General features: G+C 40.6%; 1 protein-coding gene across 3 annotated transcripts in view; it reads left to right on the forward strand.

The window, feature by feature from the left end:
• Positions 1–18973, forward strand: part of ARHGAP28 (Rho GTPase activating protein 28) — an 80065-nt gene that overhangs the window by 40909 nt on the left and 20183 nt on the right. For all 3 annotated transcript variants that reach the window (XM_062632955.1, XM_062632957.1, XM_062632958.1), the window contains 3 exons: positions 8280–8482; positions 13066–13283; positions 18809–18896. In XM_062632955.1, the coding sequence (XP_062488939.1) occupies positions 8280–8482; positions 13066–13283; positions 18809–18896 (509 nt within the window). The remainder of the gene's footprint in view (positions 1–8279; positions 8483–13065; positions 13284–18808; positions 18897–18973) is intronic.

Consider the following 18973-nt stretch of genomic DNA (forward strand, 5'->3'; position numbering starts at 1 on the left):
AAATAAGTGTATATCCTTCCACAATTACCAAATAAATGCATGCCATGTTAGAAGCTGTACTGAAATCTGTGGAAAGCTTGACCCCTTATGTTGCAGTATTTCATCATGTCTGATGAGAATTTCAATATTTCTTTTTCTCTAGAAAATCTAGTTTGTGCTTCTAGAGCCAAAAATCTTTTATCACTGCCCAGTTTACATCCCCTGTGGGTATTATTTGGCTTGCTTCTTCTCTTGTTGATTGATTAAGCCCCACTGGTGCTCTCGAACCTGTGCATTTCCTGCAGTTTTAGTTGTATCCTGTTGTGCTATAAATAATGAGTCTGGCTAAGTGTGAGTTGCCGGAAAAGACTTATCGATTTTATTGTGAAAGAAGATTCAGGATTAGTCTGCACATTATCCTCCTCCTAACTTCCTTGGGGTTTGTAGTTGCACACACATGCATGCATAGTGGCCTGACTTACCCCAGTTAGCTTGAGACAATGCTGTCCCCAGGGAGTGCTTACAAAGCTGTTGCTTACTTTAGAAATGTCACTGCCAGAGCAGTAGGAAACAAAAGAGAAATACAGCTTTTCCACTGCCTTTTGTGAGAACTTCCTCACTACTACAGATAGCTCTCTGAGGAGGGACTGAGTGAATGCAGTGAACATGACTAAACCTCATGCAGTACCTGAGTTTAAACAGGATCTAATGCATTTTTGCTTCCTTCTCTCCTTTCCATTTAAGTGACTCTGCTTCATCTTTGCTTGCTACTTTGTGTAAGGCACTAGATAGCTGTTTGCACCAAGCTGCTGAATAAAACACGTCTGCCTTGTGCTTACTGTGGGGTTTAGCTGAATAATTCATGCCAAGGCCTGGTAATGTTATGGCAGTAAATCCAGGGCTGCCATACATGGAATCAAAGAATCACAGAATCAGCTAGGTTAGAAAAGACTTTTCAGATGCTCAAGTCCAACCTTTATCTCAGGACTGCCAAGACCACCACTAAACCCTGTCACTAAGGGCCTCATCTAAACGGTTTTTGAACACTTCCAGGGACAGCTATTCCATCAGTTCCCTGGGCAGCCTGTTCCAATGCCTGAGAACCCTCTCAGTGAAGAAATTTTTCCTAATATTCAGTCTAAACCTCCCCTGGTGCAGCTTGAGGTTGATTCCTTTCATCCTAGCACTTTTTGATTTCAAATTCAATTCAGGTGCAATTGGAACAGTTTGCCCTGGATCTCGGGGTTGCTCAGCTACCTAGTGATCTCTGTGGGTGACTGCCAGACAGCTGTAATTTTTGGAGGCATCTACTCAACCTGAGGATAAATTGTGCAGTGCAGGCAGAGTGAGGCATCCTCCTGGAGGCCTCCATCAGCACTGAGGCATAGGTACAGTGACCTGTCACATCCAGTGGGTTCAATGGTCAGACACAAATCATTTGTACTGTACATGCACAATAGATCAAACATTTCCTGAAAACATGGGATTTCCTAAACCCGTAGTACATGGCCCGTGTGTCTATGTTTCTTTCTGGAAAAGTTTGGTCTGCCCTAGGTACATCTATTTATTTCATATAAAAGCAATCAGACTTAACCAAAAAAACAAAACAACAAAATAATTTGTCACCTTCAGTAATAAAAATATGTTGGAAATGTTTAAGATGTTTACACTGGTTGCTAACAAAGAGCTTTTGCTTACTGTAGGCCATGTCTAGATGCTTCTTATCTTGCCCATAACCACTGAAAATTATGTTTAACATACTCTGCCATGATCTGCTGATGTCCTTAAGTCTTCAGCATTCAAAACTAGATTATCCTGCTTCCTCTTAATGCATATGAAAAGAATTCTTTTCCAATTCACTTGAAAAAAAAGTGGTTAACAGAATATACTCTTGTTAGTGCTAATCATTTGGGAATCCTTACTGCCCTTTAGAAACAGCCTTGTTAGGAGGAAGAAGAAAAAATAGTTTCTTTCAGATTTTGACAGACACGCTGAAGCCATGTAGTGCACTGTCTCTGTCTCACTGGACCAGCCCTGGAGTGATGTGATTGCCTGTGTGGAGGAGAGGCCTGGGTCATGTCCCCAAAGGTCACTGTTGCCAGCAGGCAATACCTAAAGAGTATATTCCCTGCACTCCCCTAGCTCAAAGGGTCTGATTGTGGGAGCCCTCACACTGAAGCGAACAAACAGAGAGAGATTATTCTGCAATCCCCATGCTCAGCCATGGGGTGGTCACAATGTGGGCCTTGTTACAGATGGGAGACTTCCGTTCCACTTGTGAAAAAGTTGTGGAAGAGAGAGCTGAAGAACCCAAGGTGAACTGCATTTCTAAATGCTGGCAGGTAGCACTGGTGTGTAAACTCCATAGCTGAATTTCCTATCTCCTGTTAGTACCTTGATGAATTGCTGAAATGTTACAAATAAATATATGATTCTCTTCTAATTCATTTAAATCTTTTAAGTCTTTAAACCTTAAGAGTCATTAAACAAGTTTGTAAAATAAATAGTTTACAGAAACATATTTTGTAGAATACAAAAACGTGTAAAGTACTGAATTCCTGTGTTTTCAAGTCTAGCCAATACAGTAGGGTAATAGCTCACCTTATTTTCAGACTCAGCTTTGTGAAAAGGAGCAATGAGATTCATATGATTTTGAAGTTCTGCTAGGCAACAGGATGAGAACATTATTAATGAAATAAAATCCTATTCTGCTTCTCACTCAAATACTCTGTTACCAGGAAGGCTAGGTGACATCTCTGTGAAACCAATCAGCATGATAGCTTAAATATTTGCTTGGATAGATGTTAGAGAAAGAACAGGGAAAATCTAGGATCCACTGCCTACAACTTGCCTAACATCTGCAAGATAGAAACAGAACAGTGCAGAGGGAGTTGGGGGGATATTGTCTGAGATACACCCCTCTCTGTGAGCAGAAACCACCAAACATGAAAAGAAAGAAATGAGCAGACAACATCAGTGCTGGAATAGGGTCACCAGGAAGGAACCAGATTAGAAATTTGGGACAGGAGTGAACTGTGCACAGAAATGCCATTTCCAGTTACTGGGTTCTTCATTTGCCTGGAATTTGTATATGTTTTATAAAAAAAAAAAAGGGGAGAGAAATTGGTGCATGACTGATAGGGAATCATAGAATCATAGAATAGTTAGGGTTGGAAAGGACCTTAAGATCATTTAGTTCCAACCCCCCTGCCGTCGGCAGGGACACCTTATGCTAAATCATGTCACCCAAGGCCTCGTCCAACCTGGTCTTGAACACTGCCAGGGATGGAGCATTCACAACCTCCCTGGGCAACCCATTCCAGTGCCTCACCACCCTAACAGGAAAGAACTTCCTCCTCATATCCAATCTAAACTTCCCCTGTTTAAGTTTTAACCCGTTACCCCTTGTCCTATCACTACAGTCTCTAATGAAGAGTCCCTCTCCAGCATCCCTATAGGCCCCCTTCAGATACTGGAAGGCTGCTGTGAGGTCTCCACGCAGCCTTCTCTTCTCCAGGCTGAACAGCCCCAACTTCCTCAGCCTGTCTTCATATGGGAGGTGCTCCAGTCCCCTGATCATCCTCGTGGCCCTTCTCTGAACTTGTTAAAACAGTTCCATGTCCTTTTTATGTTGAAGACACCAGAATTGCACACAATACTCCAGGTGAGAATTTCTAACAAGTCAGAATAGAGAAAAATAGAATTCTTAATAGAGAGAAATGTCTTTTTTTTTTCTGCTGTCAATGTAAGCTACCATCCCCTTTTTTACATTTGGGAAGAGCTGAGCAAGTGGCTATACTGATAGAATGATTGCAATATGAAAGGTGAATTGTAGTCCTAAAATGACCAGGACAATTTGACTCCTTCATCTTCCCCGTTCCTATAAATGTGTCTAATTGTGTTGATGCAGGTTCAGGACCCACTGAATGAAGTGAAACATAATGACCCACAAGAGTAAGATGTCCTGTCTCTCTGTGTAAGCAAGGATTAAATAGTGGTTTTAATCTCAGGATGGCTTTGTTGCTTGCATTTGTTCTATGGATTCTTTACTACCCATTACTTAATTAAGCTGAAAACACAAGCCTGGTTTTATCATTACTCAGCCTGTGAGCAATCATTAGGCATCACTAGGCCAGCTCTTCATGTGGTTTTACAAACCTTTACTTCAGGATAGGGTAAGAATTGCTTATTGGATTTGGCTTGCCTATCCTGAAATCAATGTGTGCTGTCAGATCTCGAGCAGCACACCTCTGCACAATGTGTGCACTATAAAATATAGGTTCAGTAAGCCTGCTTTGCTGTTCATTTCATCAGCATTGTAAACATATGCCAGGGCAAACCCAGAGTCACACACAGCTGAATCAGCCTCCCTCTGCACCATGGAAATACCCTGCTTTCTGGCAAAAATCTTTCCACGGAAAGCTTTCTACATCATATCATCATGTTTGTCCTTACTGGAGCTCTTTAACCCTTTCTCCTGTGATCAATATCCAGTAATACAGAAGTTCTGTATTGGCCCTTGTAGTATACTTTTCCTTTCTTCCTTTTTCTTTTCTTTTTTCAGGCTTTTGGGTTTGGGTCTGTTTGGCTTATTTTTTTTTCTTTTTTTTTTTTCTTTGTCCATTTCACTCTGAAAGCTATTTCATCTCATTCAGTGGAGAAGTCTGTAATTTTTACCTAGTTCTTTACATTTCATCCTCCTCTCCCAGCATTTTCCATCTAGGAAGCCAGGATCTGAGATCCCTCCTGTGTTTAATTTAGTCAGCTTTTCAGATTAGCTCACCACTGCCTGTGTTTGTGAGGGAGCAAATGAAACAGAGCATCAGCTTTATGACTGCTACTTGCCAATAAGATTGAGGTTCAACTTTTCTGTAAGAACAACAGATTCAGCTTAGTGAAAACATTTTATTCTTGTAAGCATCTGTACAGACAATGAGAAAAAGAGAAAACAAGCCAGAAAGTCTTGAAGGTGAAACAGCATTGGAAACAGAGGTTTGCTACAAGAGCCCCAGGTGACAGGCAACCTGGGCTTGCTGAGCTATTTCTGAGACAGGCAGGCAGTTTGCTGAGTCAGTGCTCATTCAGTGTCCTTCAAGAATGAATTAAAAGCAATGAAGAATATGCTTTGCTTCCTTGGAAGGATTTTTTGCCTTTTTTTTTTTTTCCTGAAACTGTTTTGAGCAGCTTTGGCTGAAGGAAATGGAGACAACTGCCATTATCACATAAAAGCAAGACCACTTCCTCCAGAACAAAAGCCACAGGTATATGGGTCAATACGGCAGCTGGAGGTCTTTTCAGACATGTGGGTTTTTAATAGGCAGACTTAGAATAATTGCAGAAGGTTTGTACCAGACCACCTGGAAGCAAGCTTCAGCTGTTTACCAATAAGGATAAGGCACCTCTGCCTAACCTTTCTTGTTACAGGAATTTTACACAGCTTGATTCAATCCAGGCTGCGATAACAAGCCTCATATATGAGGCTCTCAGAAGACTTTGTTCAGCGGATTTTCCAAATAGGCGCCATACTTTTAATATTGTCGTAAATGCACATTAATTACCCAAGAACCTTAGACGTATTTCATAAAGCTGGTTGTCACAGCAGTTGTTGCCATGATACGTGATCTGTTTTGCATTTAGCTTTTTGGTATGGTAATATTACAAAATAGCAGGCTCACTGTGGGGACAAAAGAAACAACCCACCAAGCCTCTTTCTTCCTAATATGGTGAAATAAAAAGCCTTGGTTTGAGCTGGCTGAAATGCTGATGGAGTCAAAGCCCAAGGATCAGTCTGGTATGGTGTGTGAAGAGCACAGGGGTCATGGTCAAGATTCACACTGGGAGGGCAGGAAATGTTTAAATTCCCTGACCATGACTAAATGATGGGAGTCAGGGATGCTATCAGGGAAAAAGTCGTCTTCTCATCTCAGCAAGTGTTTGGTTCCAGACTGGCGAGAGCATTCCTTCCTGTGCTTGCTGGTGTGGCAGCTCTCGGATGTGCTGTATAGCAGATGTAGGGACTGATTTTTCACAAAGGTTTGTACTGAACAGGGATATGAATTGCTCAATAGGCAGCAGCATGGGGGTCTCAGGCAGAGCCCCAGTCTGAAGAGGAGGATGACGAGGGACAGGCTGCAGCTGGAGGATAGGCACCAGCACTAGCAGTACAGTGCCCACTGAGAAGGGGCCCCAGATGCCATTGGAGTGCCAGGAAGTTTTGCCTTTTTCCTTGTTTGTGTTCACTATCACCTTTAAAACAAAAGAGCACAGCTTGCACAGCAGTAAGCAATTGGCTGTTTCCCCCATCGCACCAGCTCCCAGCCAAAAAGATTAAGTTTTCTGGCTTCTTCTTAGGGGTTCTGCTTCTGCTGGTTAAAATCTCTGCTTGGGGACACTTGGTGTAGTATTAACTGATTATATTTAAGTCCTGTGAGACCTGTTTTTTGTTTTTTTCTTTGCTGATGATGATGCAGTGAAGAGAGATAGGTGAATCCATTAAAAAGAAAAACAAACTAAAACAAACAAACAAAACAGAGGCAAAAAAATCCAGATACATAATGTCAGTAATTATAATTTATCAGGTACCACAGTCATTTGAACAAAAGCTGACTGAAACACTCGTGTCTCCCCAGGGAGAGAGCTACATGGAAAGCCCTTAAATAGCTTTAACCACACTTGTGTCACAAATTCCTTTCAGATTTGGTTACAGTGGCTTGTTCTAATTAAAACAGTAACAGTTTCAGTGTTATGTTTAAAAGTAAACAATTATTTGCTGTTGTTGAGGACAAAGAGGATAGAAACACTGAAAATAGTACTTCTTTTGACATGTGTCTCTACAGCACCATAGTCCATTTTCTTCTGTTGAAATATTGTCACCATCAAAAAGCATTGTTTCCCAGCAGCTGACCAAGAGCACAATGGCAGGTTCAGCAACTGAATCATTTGTGTTTTTCTTACCTTGATGTGCAATAGGATGTCATTAATTCTGCTAACAGGAAGAAGGGCAAAAAGCAAGGAAAAGTACTACCTTGTGCTCAAAAAGAGGCAAGTGCCTGAGCTTTGACTTTCTAAAGCATGGATAATGTTCGCGGCTGGATTTTTTGTGCTCCATTGTTTCCACCACAGCTCTCCAACCTGGGGCTCAGACCTAACCCAGAAGGAATTGCCTGGGACTACCCAGACAAAGCACAGAGCCTCCAGGAGTCTCAAGACAGCAGCTAGTCCTTTGCTGACAAGAGAGGATTCAGCAGAAGCAGCAGCATGAAGGGGGAGAAACATGTCCAGTCAGCTTTATTAAATAATATGTTTATACATCCATTATGAAAACTTTGACAAGGAGGGAAATACTGAAAAGGAAGCATCTATTTTTTTAGTGGAGTAAAAGTGATGCCTGTGGTTTTAAACAAAGGCCTGTTGGCAGGATGATGCCATAAAGAAAAGGAAGAGAAAGGGAAACTGTGCTTGAATTAAGTCAGATAAGTGAAGGCCAGAAAACCTTATGACAGAATTTTCCGTTAATTCCTGTAATCTAGCTCTCTGCCGTAATTATGTTACCTCCTAACACCTTCTACAAATATTATTGTGGTTATTATTACTGTTTACTGTAACTATTGTAATTATATTTACAAAAGCTGCTTACAATATTACAGTCATAGTAATGTGAAAGAGCAAAGTCAGGCAAGACTTTCATGGTGGGTGTTTTGTAAGACTTTGAACAAATGTATATAACTGCTTTCTAGCTGCAAGAATTTACACGGGAAAAAGATGAGAATAAAGGAGTAAGGAACAAACTTCTTTTTGATTCAATCACTGTACTGAATCATAACTTGAAATTTGATTTTTAGTGAATCATAGGTTTTTTGAACCTGTGATGGAAACCCTTTGTTTGGCCTAAAACATACTTCATTTCAAAGACGTATTTTGTTAAGATTTCTTTTAACATAATTTAATTCAAGAAAAAAATGAATACTTTTTAATGGGTTTTCAAATAAAATGTAATTATTCTTCTGAATTAAGATATTTCATGTTTCTAATTCTTTTTTGGAGCCAAGATGAGTTTGTAAAATATTTAAGGGTTCCCGAGTCTGATTATTTTTCCCCAAATAAGTTTGCACTAAAGCATTTCAGCCAATAAGCAAACAGGAAGAGATAGAAAGAGAAACTGAGGCACAAAGAATTTAAAATATTTTTCCCCAAATAAGTTTCTGGTGGCACTGGTGAAGCCTTAATTGTGTGCTCTGTGTGCATGGTGCAAGTTAGCCTGACAGAGAGACATTTTTAATTTCATTTCTCTCTCTTTTCAGAAAGTCTTTCTCTCGTTGTCGAAGAATTAACAGGATGCTTTCCAACGAGTCAGCACCTCCTCCTGCATTCAGTCGCTCCAACTCACAGGCCTCCATGGACAGCACCTCCATGGAGGACTTCTGGTGCGAAGTTGAGAGCATCAAGGAGAGCAGTGAAGATGGATCTGACGAAGCAACACTCTTGGAGTTCAAACCTGCTGATGGTGAGCACACAAACAGCACTTCTTCCTCACACCTTGGCTTTGACTTGTCTCTTTAGTCATGCCCTGATCTCTCTTGCTGTGTTTCCCAGTATGAGCAGAAGTGCTAGGCTGTGTCTATGGTCACTGTAGCTCCACTCCTGAACATCATGGTAAATCTACAAGATGTCACTGGAAAGAAACAATAATTCAGTCTGGTTCATGCACTGGGGCTGGTAATTGACTTCTGAAGTAAGTTTTTTTGTGTTGATCTTATTTGTGCTTCAAGAGGATAGATATGGTGTAAGAACAAAGAAGCACTAAATGAAAACTTCATCTCCAGCATTAAATAAACTAAACCAAAAGATATAAAAGGGCCACAAAGTTCTTTTAGTGTACTGGAATTTTAAATTTTTTACCTTTTGGTTTGATGTATAAGTTACGAAATTCTTGAAGCAAGTTTTAGTTAGATATCATTTGGTGCTATCAGAAATTTAATAACTGCCCGTTTGAGATTGCTCAATTCAAATATAATTCAAAGAGAGATTAGAGATAAGTCTGAGTATATGGATGCCTACATTATTCAGACTCCCCACTTGCCAAAATTCATTCATCACTTACACGAATTATGCTGAAGGTATTACGATTTCATTCTGTTACCTTAATGTGTTCCCCTCTCCTTTTTCGTAATATATTTGGAAAGACGTGTAATAGCCTGCACTAGCTTGTTGCAATGCAACTTTGGGTTAGATTATTTGATAGCATCTAGAACAGCAGTTCTTATTTTTTCCAGTTATGACCCCACTTACAAATGCATTATATTGTGCAACACAAAATACCAGGTGTTACTATATGATGAAAACAAGGTCACGACCCACCAATAACTTCTTCAACACTTTTGTGCAACACAGCCACTAGTCTCGTAACTACTGATCTAGGGATAGATTTTGAAACAATGGTGTGTTCTTTCTACACAATTATTAGCATGAGTGACAATGTATTTTTCTTACCTTGGTGTGCAACGGGATGTCATTAATTCTGCTACCAGAGAGAAAACTTTATTAAGCAACCAAATATGTAATCATAACCAGTTATGATAAGTATCCCTCACAGAGATACCTAGCTCCAACTATATACTGTTTCCATGGGGAATACCTCCCACTTGCTGGTTCCCAGTAGGGGTCTCCTAGAAGCAAAAGAAGACATTTGTTTACCAGAAGTCTTGGACTGCAATGAGGGTTATGGTCTGGCAGCTTAAATCCAAACTGCATTTCTTCGTGCTGGCACGTGGTTTCAAATAAAAATAGGCCGAGGTGTAACACTGAAACTTTATGGTTATTGTTATGGGAAGGCAGAAGAGCAATCTGCCTCAATCAGTTTGACCTTGTTGGGAAAATTCCTGTCTGATCGTACTCTTTAGCTTGGAGACCCCAGAAAGAAATTGTGAACCTCTCAGTGTCCCCTTCATACAATTGTCACTGTAAACTGGGTGTCCCTGAATTGTCTTCAGGGCTGGGGGAATGCCACATATCTGTGAGTTGCTAAGGTGGGTAAGTTAGTAGGACAAGGCAATACAGGAGCCCATTTTCCATGTTCTCAGAAACTTTTCCATCAGTTTCATCACTCCTGAGCTAAATCTTCACAACACTGCAAATTCTGGTGCAGTCCCATGTTACCCTTTGTCTAGTGACATCTCATTACACTGCACTGATTTTTAACCCTCTGTCCTGAACTGAAAATGAGACAGCAAGGTAAACTGCAATACATCGCCGCAAGTCATTTATGGTCATATTGTTGTTTCAAACACATATATATTGTATACACACACATAAAATCAGGCAGTGCTTGTCCTAGTTACTAACCTCAGGCATACATTCAGTCTGGGATAATAAATCTCAGAAATAATAGTGAGTAGTTCTATTAAGCTCCTAATAGGGTAATACTCCTTACTGAGGATCAAAAAGCTGCAAATCATTGTGGAAGTCCTCAAAGCAAAATAAAAGCAAATATTCACCACCCTTTTATGATGTCTTTGAGAGGAAGAGATGCAGAATCCTTAAGAAGGAAGCCAAAGGGTGATAGCAGCCAGGCATCACTGATATTGTCAAAGCCACAGTGTTGTTTTATGCTGGACCACATGTTTAAGGGGAAGACATCAGCACACTTACTCTGTTGACATTAGTAACTATGGACAAGAAAGGTCAGATCATAGCAAGTAATACAAGGGATGGAAATGTAAGGGAAGAGGAAGTCATGGAATATTTAAGATGGCAGTGATATGCAGAACTGCTTTAAAACTTGGTGTTACAAGGCTGCAATGCTGTGAGTTACTTGAGGTTATAACTGACAAATTCAAAGAAAGGCACGTGTCTTTCCTAGCAAGGAAAGACATCAGAGGAAAAGAGACTTACCAACTAGAGGGTAGCTCTGTTTGTCTTGCATATCTGGCAATATCAAGACCCTGCTGTATAAGTAGCTGCCACTAGAAAAACAGTGTTTTGTAAAACAACATGGGGGGAGGGGTTGTCCTTTTTTAAACCTATGCATCATAAAATTCTGAGGGTTTTAAATGCAGGAATTCCTTCTCTTTAACAGTTTTGCTTCTCTGTTTGTTGTTGCGATTCCTTGGTCTATTGTTTGTGAGGGGTTGGAACAGGAAAAAGGCAAAAGCCAGAGAAAACAAGTTGCCGGGGTGGTTGGTAGGCATACAGAATTTCATGTCTGCTTTACTATTTTTCATAGAATCATGAAAGCCAAGTTTGATTAAAAACTCAATTCTTGGGAAGAATATGTCAGGACAAAAGCCAAAATGAATATAATTAAGAAACTGAAACATGAATGGATGTGGCTAGAACAACTGCACACAGAAATAAAACCTTGTTAGAAAGAAGGGAGAGGATGGCAGAAGAACCCTTGGTTCAAGGCTTACAAAGAAGGGAAAGGAACAAACTGTCATCATATCTGTGGATACAGAAAGGCTTGAAGCATAGACAAGTTGTTTCAGGGGATACAGGGCCTGTTATACCCCTGTCTAACACAAAGCAGGGTGCAGAGAAGCAGATACCTTTGTAGAGCTTTGTAAAGAGACAAGGCAGTTAACAACAAAGTCAGTGATTGTACATGTAAGATGATTTCACTTGTCCCTATGGTCCAGTCCTGTAATTTTCTTTTGTGTATCTAACTGCCAAAGTGCAGCAAACTGGTATCTATCAATCTGCCTGCATTCTGATGTCAAGAAGAGGCAATAAAGGGAGAGTAGAAATACCAGCCTACCATTAAGACCAGTGCTGGGACAAGAACAATAAGTGCATTGACTAGTTGTTTTATAGGCCATGCTGCAAATTAGTCTATTTCCTGTCTGACATGTTTGTTTGTAATACCTCTTCTTTAGTCAAGGCTGGAATTCAATTATTGTCTTGTCTCAACCAGCATATTGTTGAGCTGGGATTGTCCAGAGAACTAAAACAAAAGCTCCTATAATGAAGAGAAATTTTAAAATACTATGATTGATTACTTTTAAAAGCAGACAAAAAAGCAGTTATAGCAAAATTTAAAATTACTGAATTATTTAGAGACGGTACATCAGGAGCTTCTCTCTGTCCTATGTTGACAGAGGATAACATTTAATGTAAGAGGTATCTAGCTGAAGCCCTTTATTGGCTTTGCATGGCAAGGTTTTGGTGGCAGGGAGGGGGCTGCAGGTGTGGTTCCATGAGTAGATGCCAGAAGCTTCCCCTATGTCCGATAGAGTAAGGAAAGAAAATGCTTTTCTACACTGTGTATAATCTCACTATGGAACCAACTGCAGTGTTGAACCAGTTGAGAAACAAGTATTGAACAGGATCAAAGAAGATACTAGTCACTAATCAAGATATCAAGAATTGCTGGGGTGTAGAATATTAAACAGTTTTTAATTTTTTGGAAATCAGAATGATATCTAGGATAGCTACTTTTGCATCTTCCACCCCTACCTGGCCTCTGATACCTACCCCTAACTGATGCTTGCTTTTTAGTGAGCAGCTCCAGCTCTTACTCATCTTGTTCAAAACAGGCTATTGGACCAGGTGGACATCACATTTCTCTCAGTGTGGCATTTTCCCTAGGTGTCTGATGAACAGTTGACTCTCTGTCATGTCAAATATTATCTTTAATGTGCAAATATGTTATTCTGTTGTATACATCACTTCAGCATTTTTGTGTATTTTAATTGGAATACCAATTTAATTTCCACTTGCCAAATGGCTTACTGGTAAAACACGGTATAAAAGGTAACTGAGGAGATTTATGCTCTTGAATGAGGGGTTAGTTTTACCCTGCCATGTCAGATTAGTTACTCTCCTGCCTTCTTCACACAAACATGTTGATGCACAGGTTAAAAGTTCCTCTTCTGTTCTTTTCCTAAGCCTCTCCTGTGCAGACACTGCCAAACTGAAAATTGACAGTATGTTGAAAAAACTAAATTTGCTTACACTTGTGGCCTAAGAAAGATTGGAATTTGAGTCTTCTTGAGGTAAAGGCTAAGGCAGCAGTCTATCATGCCACCACCCTTCCCTCAGTCCCCTCTTCCTCCCTTACCAGGCCTGGTAACGCACTCTCTTCCTCCGCAGAAGGGGAGTTGGAGGCAGAATGGCTGCAAGATGTAGGTTTATCTACATTGATCTCGGGAGCTGAAGAGGAAGATGGCCAGGCCCTGCTGTCCACTCTGACCCGAACTCAAGCTGCTGCCGTACAGAAGAGGTACAACACCTACACTCAGACCCTGAGGAAGAAGAATAAGCACACAGTCCGGGATGTGCGAGATATCTTTGGCACCAGTGACTCCTCTGTAAGTAGCTAATGCATCCTACCAAATGCCTTTGAGCTTGATTTATATGCACTTTGCAAGTAGCTCATCAAAGCTTCTACCAGACAGGAACCCTTTTCTGCCAACAATGTATGGACAGCCAGTAGCAGTTTCCAACACTAAGTCCAGACTATAATGTTGTATTTTCTACATTTTGAGAGGAAAGGAAGAAACCAAAAAATAAGTGGTGCAGAGTTTTGCAGCTAACCTGTAACATAATGTGGCATTTGTTGCCAGCCTTCCTCCTGCAATCTCCTATCAAGACTAACATTTACTCCCTTATTTTTTGGAAATTGGTGAGTTACTCTTGGCAGCTATTCAAATTTTTGCTGGCTTCTGGGGACACATGCTATTTACTCAGCAGTCTCAATGGTGAAGTAAAACTTCTCTAATGAAGCAACTGGGCTTCAAATATGCATAAGCAATTAAACCCCTGCCAGCATGATTGCAATATGTACACTGACAGTTACATTTCACATACACAGCAAATGAAAATCTATTAACTGTTAATTTGCTTCATGGCCTCAGAAATGAGCATTGCCTCTGATGTTTTCACCCGCTTTCCCCTGATGATCCCTACACATCTTGATTTTTGTGAATGCATTCAACTCTGTGAATTTAGTCCAATGTACAAAAATTGCACGCACGACCTTACGTATGTTACTCATGATATCCTAAATGGGAGTCACCAGTAAGCTCACCTTTGAAATTAATATTAAAATTCTTGCCACTACAAAATTCCATGAATTTTTTTTCATTATGAAATTGTATTGTCTTTTTTTATTTGTCCTACCTTCTCCTCAAAGTTTGCATCCTGGATAAATTTAAAATTTGGGAAACAAAATTGTAGCTGCATATTTATATTAAATTTGCAAAGATATAATGGTTGAGGAGGTAACTTATTGTCTCCAATTTACATATCTGGGCTATTTTGAACCTCTTGCACATATCCCACAAATGTATCTAGAAGCATCCAGTAGTTTTCTGTGGGCAGACTTTCTTGCATGAGAAATCATCAGGCATGTTTGCATGAACATTAAGAAGCTGATGGCACTTCTTATTAGATTAGAACACTTCTCCTGATTCAAGTATCTGTAAACCTTAATGTGTTTAAAAATTCTAATAATTATAAAAAAGCTTAAGTTTCCTAATAAATTTCAATCAGCCAAATAATACCAGTTCTCTCAGATGGGCACATTATTGATCTGGTTTTCACCAGCTTATTTTTCAACTCTTGTTTCTTACTTGCTAAAGGAATCAGAAGCTTCAGAACCGTCACCCTTCAAATCACTGTTTTATCTCCTCTGAAATTCAGTTCACTTAATAGTTCTGTACTGTGAAAGCCTGAAAGACCACATAAGTAATTAGGACATCTAATTCTTTTTCCCACAAAAATATGCAGTTCTGCAGGGTGCTTACCTAAATGTTAAACACAGATACACAAACACAGCTGCAAAGCACACCATCACCTCCCTGCAATGGGCTGTGAAGCAGTTGGTATTTTTAAAAGCCTGAAAGGTTCCCAGCACAATTTTAACATTCCCACTATTGCTCCTATCTCTGCTGCTTATTATGGGATTTAGAAACTTTGTCCTAATTATCAGCTCCTCAGGGACAAACACACTACAAGGGGGTTCTGCCCTGACCTGAGGGTTTCCTAAGCTGTTCTTTGTAAAGGGGTATCAGCTGAAGCAGTCCCTCGCGCTCTCTTGCCTCTTTGGGCATGGCACTGCAGCTGTTGGTGAATCACTTTGGGAAAGCAATCCACATTAAAAACAACCCAGCTAAAAAATAAGAGCGTCAGGGAACAGGGAGGGGCACATCTTTTCAGCACAGCTGCTGAAGAGAGACTGGTAAAAAGCCTGCTTGAAATGATATGCAGGAGTTTTGCTTTCTCATCCTGCTTTTTAGTTGGGAAGGGGAGAAGCACATCTGCTGCCAATAGCAAAACAGCTCTAATTGTTTCACATAACTCTATAATCCTCCCCATTAGGAGGATGGATTTACAACTTCTCAACAACCTAAGCGTTGCAGGAGCCTAGAGGAATGGATCAGAGGATGGATTACTCTCTTGTGTGGCTAATGATGAGAGAAAAGGTGATTAGCTCACTAGGGTCACCTGAGATGAGATTTAGGGGACACTGAAGAATAGTTGTCATCCAGTGAGGGGAGGATGAGAGACTTGCCCTATTTTCTTCTCTCTGCTCTGAAAAACACCTGCCTACTAGATGTTTGCTATTACTACCTCTGTGTGGGTCAACATAGAGCAAAAGGTGCTTTTCCCTCATCCTGCCTTGAAGTTCATCCTCTCAGAGCAGGAGTGGTCCCTCAACAGCCCAAGTGGATTGAAATGAAAGGAAATTAAGACATATTTCACTTTTTTTTTTTCTTTTTTTTTGTGGGTTTGGGTTTGCCCATCTTGGAAAGGTGCTGTGATCCCTGGGGCAAAATGCAGCACCTGTAGTACCTTGCCTCCCCAAGACTGATGCCTTGGTGGAGTAGCCTGCCCCAGTGGAGATGCCTCTGGTCTGCTTGAGACAAGCCTACACAAAGCAGGCTTAACAGCCAGCCACGGAGATTTAAATTGGGTGGTTTTATTAATCACTGTGGCCTGATTTTCCTTACTGCTGGTACCCTGCTGCTTCCATCAAAAGCTATTGGCTTTGCTAGTCCTCAAAGGCTAGAAAAATCAACAGCAGAATATAAACGGGGGGCAAAACATTGATTTTATTATTGGAGGGAGGAAATGAAACATTGGACTCATTAACAGCCCAATCATGTACGTTGTGATCAGCCAAAACTCTGCAAGAGTTGGAGGAGCACTTCACTTGAGCAATGCATGAGGAAATCATGTCCTAATTAAAGAAGAATCACTAACTAACCCAGAGCTATTTGCATGAATAGGTATTTGTGATGACAGTACTTAGAAATATGAAAATATCCAAAGCATGAGCAACTTGTATCCTCACCAGAGCCGTAAGGCTATCCTTCTCTGTCTTTATTTTATTTTACTTAACTGCAGGACTGCTGATAGAATTTGATTGCTTTGGTGCTCCAACGATTTTGTTTTGCGTCCTCTACAATAAGGATAGCTACTGAAGAGCTGTCTACTTAATTTCCATCTTTTTCTTGCTCTTCTGGTTTCCTCTTCCAATTGGAAATTCCTGTGTATATTGTGCAAGTAAAGACTGGGCTCACTTTTAGTACTGGATAATGAGGACTGTCTAATGAAACACTTTCAGTCAGAAATCAGGATATGAGGAGTCTTCCCTTTGCTGAAGCCCCAGCCAAATGAATAAAGCTGTTCCAATTTAAAGACATAATTTGACTCTTTGCCTTTCACATTCATTAACACACAAGCTTCCAAAGATTTTTAATCTTTTTTACCGAAGAAATAATCTGGATCTTTAAAATTCATGCATTAAAATGGTTTTATTCCCAGTCTTTGCTTTCTTTTTATCATATTATCATAAGATCTAAAAAAAATCCCCCAAACGGGGAGGAGGGGGGTCCTGTTTGGAAGAGATTTTCACAAAAGAGACATAGATTTGGCTTCTTTATACACTCTCACTGTGGAGGCTGGGAAATGAGACCAAGAATAGCTACCCCTGATACTGTATATGGTTCACGTTATTCAATTGCCACAAGCTAAAGCAGGCTGCAGACTGTTGCAAGCACTGCTGGGTGGTGGAGCAGAGTTGTACTGTCAGCTCCCCTCTGCCAGCTTCACCATGCTTAACACAACCTGGTTACTGCAGCTGCTTCACTATTGATTTCATCTGTATAACAAGGCTGGAAGGATTTCCTCCTTAATAAACTTGACTCACTGCAAATCTATTCTCAATACTGTTCACAGGGTCAGGCATTTTGAGCAGTGAAAGTACATCAGCCAGTTGCTACCATTAATTTCTCCATCTGGACCTTAAGCAGCAGAGTAATTACTTCTATGTTTGATTTTCCCAAATTGCTGAGGCTGGTTTAACCATCCCCTCCACTTCCATATTCTCACCTGAAATTTGTAATGCTTTTTTTATTGTCCTAAAACCTTTTGTGTAAATGTTATAGGATTTTATCACAAAAGCATCCTACAGTTCTCCTTTCAGAAAAATCAATGGTCCTTACAGTCTCCTGGCAAAGGAAGTCCATGTGACTCAAATCCTGTTTGCTATCAAGTTTGTGGACCATTGAATGGACTGTCTCAAGAGAAATTTTATTCGTTACATTTGACTTTGTTACCCAAATAGCTCAGAGGATAAGACTGAATAAAACAACTGCAACATTATTTCAGGCTTCCAATTGGAAGAGCTGCCTGTCTTTTGAATATCTGACATTTTATAGCAGCCTGAATGTTGCTCCTGTGCATTGGCTACAAGTGGGGAAGACAAAATTTCTGCCCTGAGGCATTACTGCTTGTTGATAAACAGCCAATTTAGCAATTTAAAGAGCAATTTAAAGAGCAGCTATTGGGGGATAATGGGACCAGGTTCAGATGGAAAGCTGGAGCATCTCCAACGGGGGGGGGGGGGGGGGGGGGGGGGAGGGAACGGGACGACACTAGAGAGAGGGTGAGGCAGCAGATTTACAAAGGGGTAGCTCCAAGGGCTCCCACCAGGCTTCAGAGGACAAAAGGGGAAATACGAAACTGGTTTGGGACGTAGCTATTTTCACTGAGTATCCTTCAGAGCATTTTTTAAATTCCTGGCTTTGTTGTTTTTTTTCTACCCAAGAAAATGTAGATGAGCTGCTACTGCCCTGTGTACACATAAACACTCAGATTTGTCTTTATGAGTCCCAGAACCACACAGAACAAGGGCATAACTCTGCTGCCAAGAAGAGGTGGCAGTGCTTCAAAGTCATCCCCTGGGTTTCTGAGCCCCTTTTCTGCTGTACCACACACACTTCCCCCATTTTCATACAGTGCAGAATGATTTCTGGAGTGGAAAGAAACTAACTGGACTATGGAAAAGGTTAGGGTTTTTTTTTCCTGAAACTTTTTTTGCAGCTCACTCATAAAGCGTTAGCATATAACCTATGGGAGGACATCCATCCAACAATTTGTTGGTGTCCAAATCCTGAAAGGCAGCGATCAACTTGATTTCTGACAGGTGCTTGGAAGCAGCGGATATGCACCATGTGTCAGAGAGCCCTCAAAAAGATTTGTTGCCAAAATGATTAAAAGCAGGATGGATTACAATTTGACAAGGACCTTTCACTTAGTACAATTATGTACAGCAATTTACTTGGCTAATTTCAGTCATTATATAGGACAAGACTCATTAGCTACAGTGAGCTGCAATATTACTGACCTCAACATAATCCAAATCTATGCAGCCTAGAGAAGATTAATTCTCAGGCTTGGCTATGAGAAATGTACTCTGGAGAATCACAACAGGTTGTTTAAATTTGGCAAAGGAGTGTAACCTGAGAATGATTGCTTGAACTGTAGCAGTTTCTGTCCATAGACGTTTACCTTCACTGCAGTCTGATCGTTTTTCCTTGCCTATCAGCCCACATTTGAGACAGTTCCAGTGTCACCAGTTCCTTCTAATGGTATCCAGCTTCCTGGGCAGAAGCCAGTTTGGAAATCAGTTAGCTGTGAGTATGCCAACATGTAACCAGTGTTCACTTCCTCCTAGGAAAATGATAGACAGAAAACCTTTTGTGGTTCAGAG

The sequence above is a fragment of the Pezoporus occidentalis genome, unplaced genomic scaffold (assembly GCF_034315485.1).
Source record: "Pezoporus occidentalis ecotype Australia unplaced genomic scaffold, CSIRO_AGI_Poc_V1 ctg4, whole genome shotgun sequence".
Lineage (NCBI taxonomy): Eukaryota > Metazoa > Chordata > Aves > Psittaciformes > Psittacidae > Pezoporus > Pezoporus occidentalis.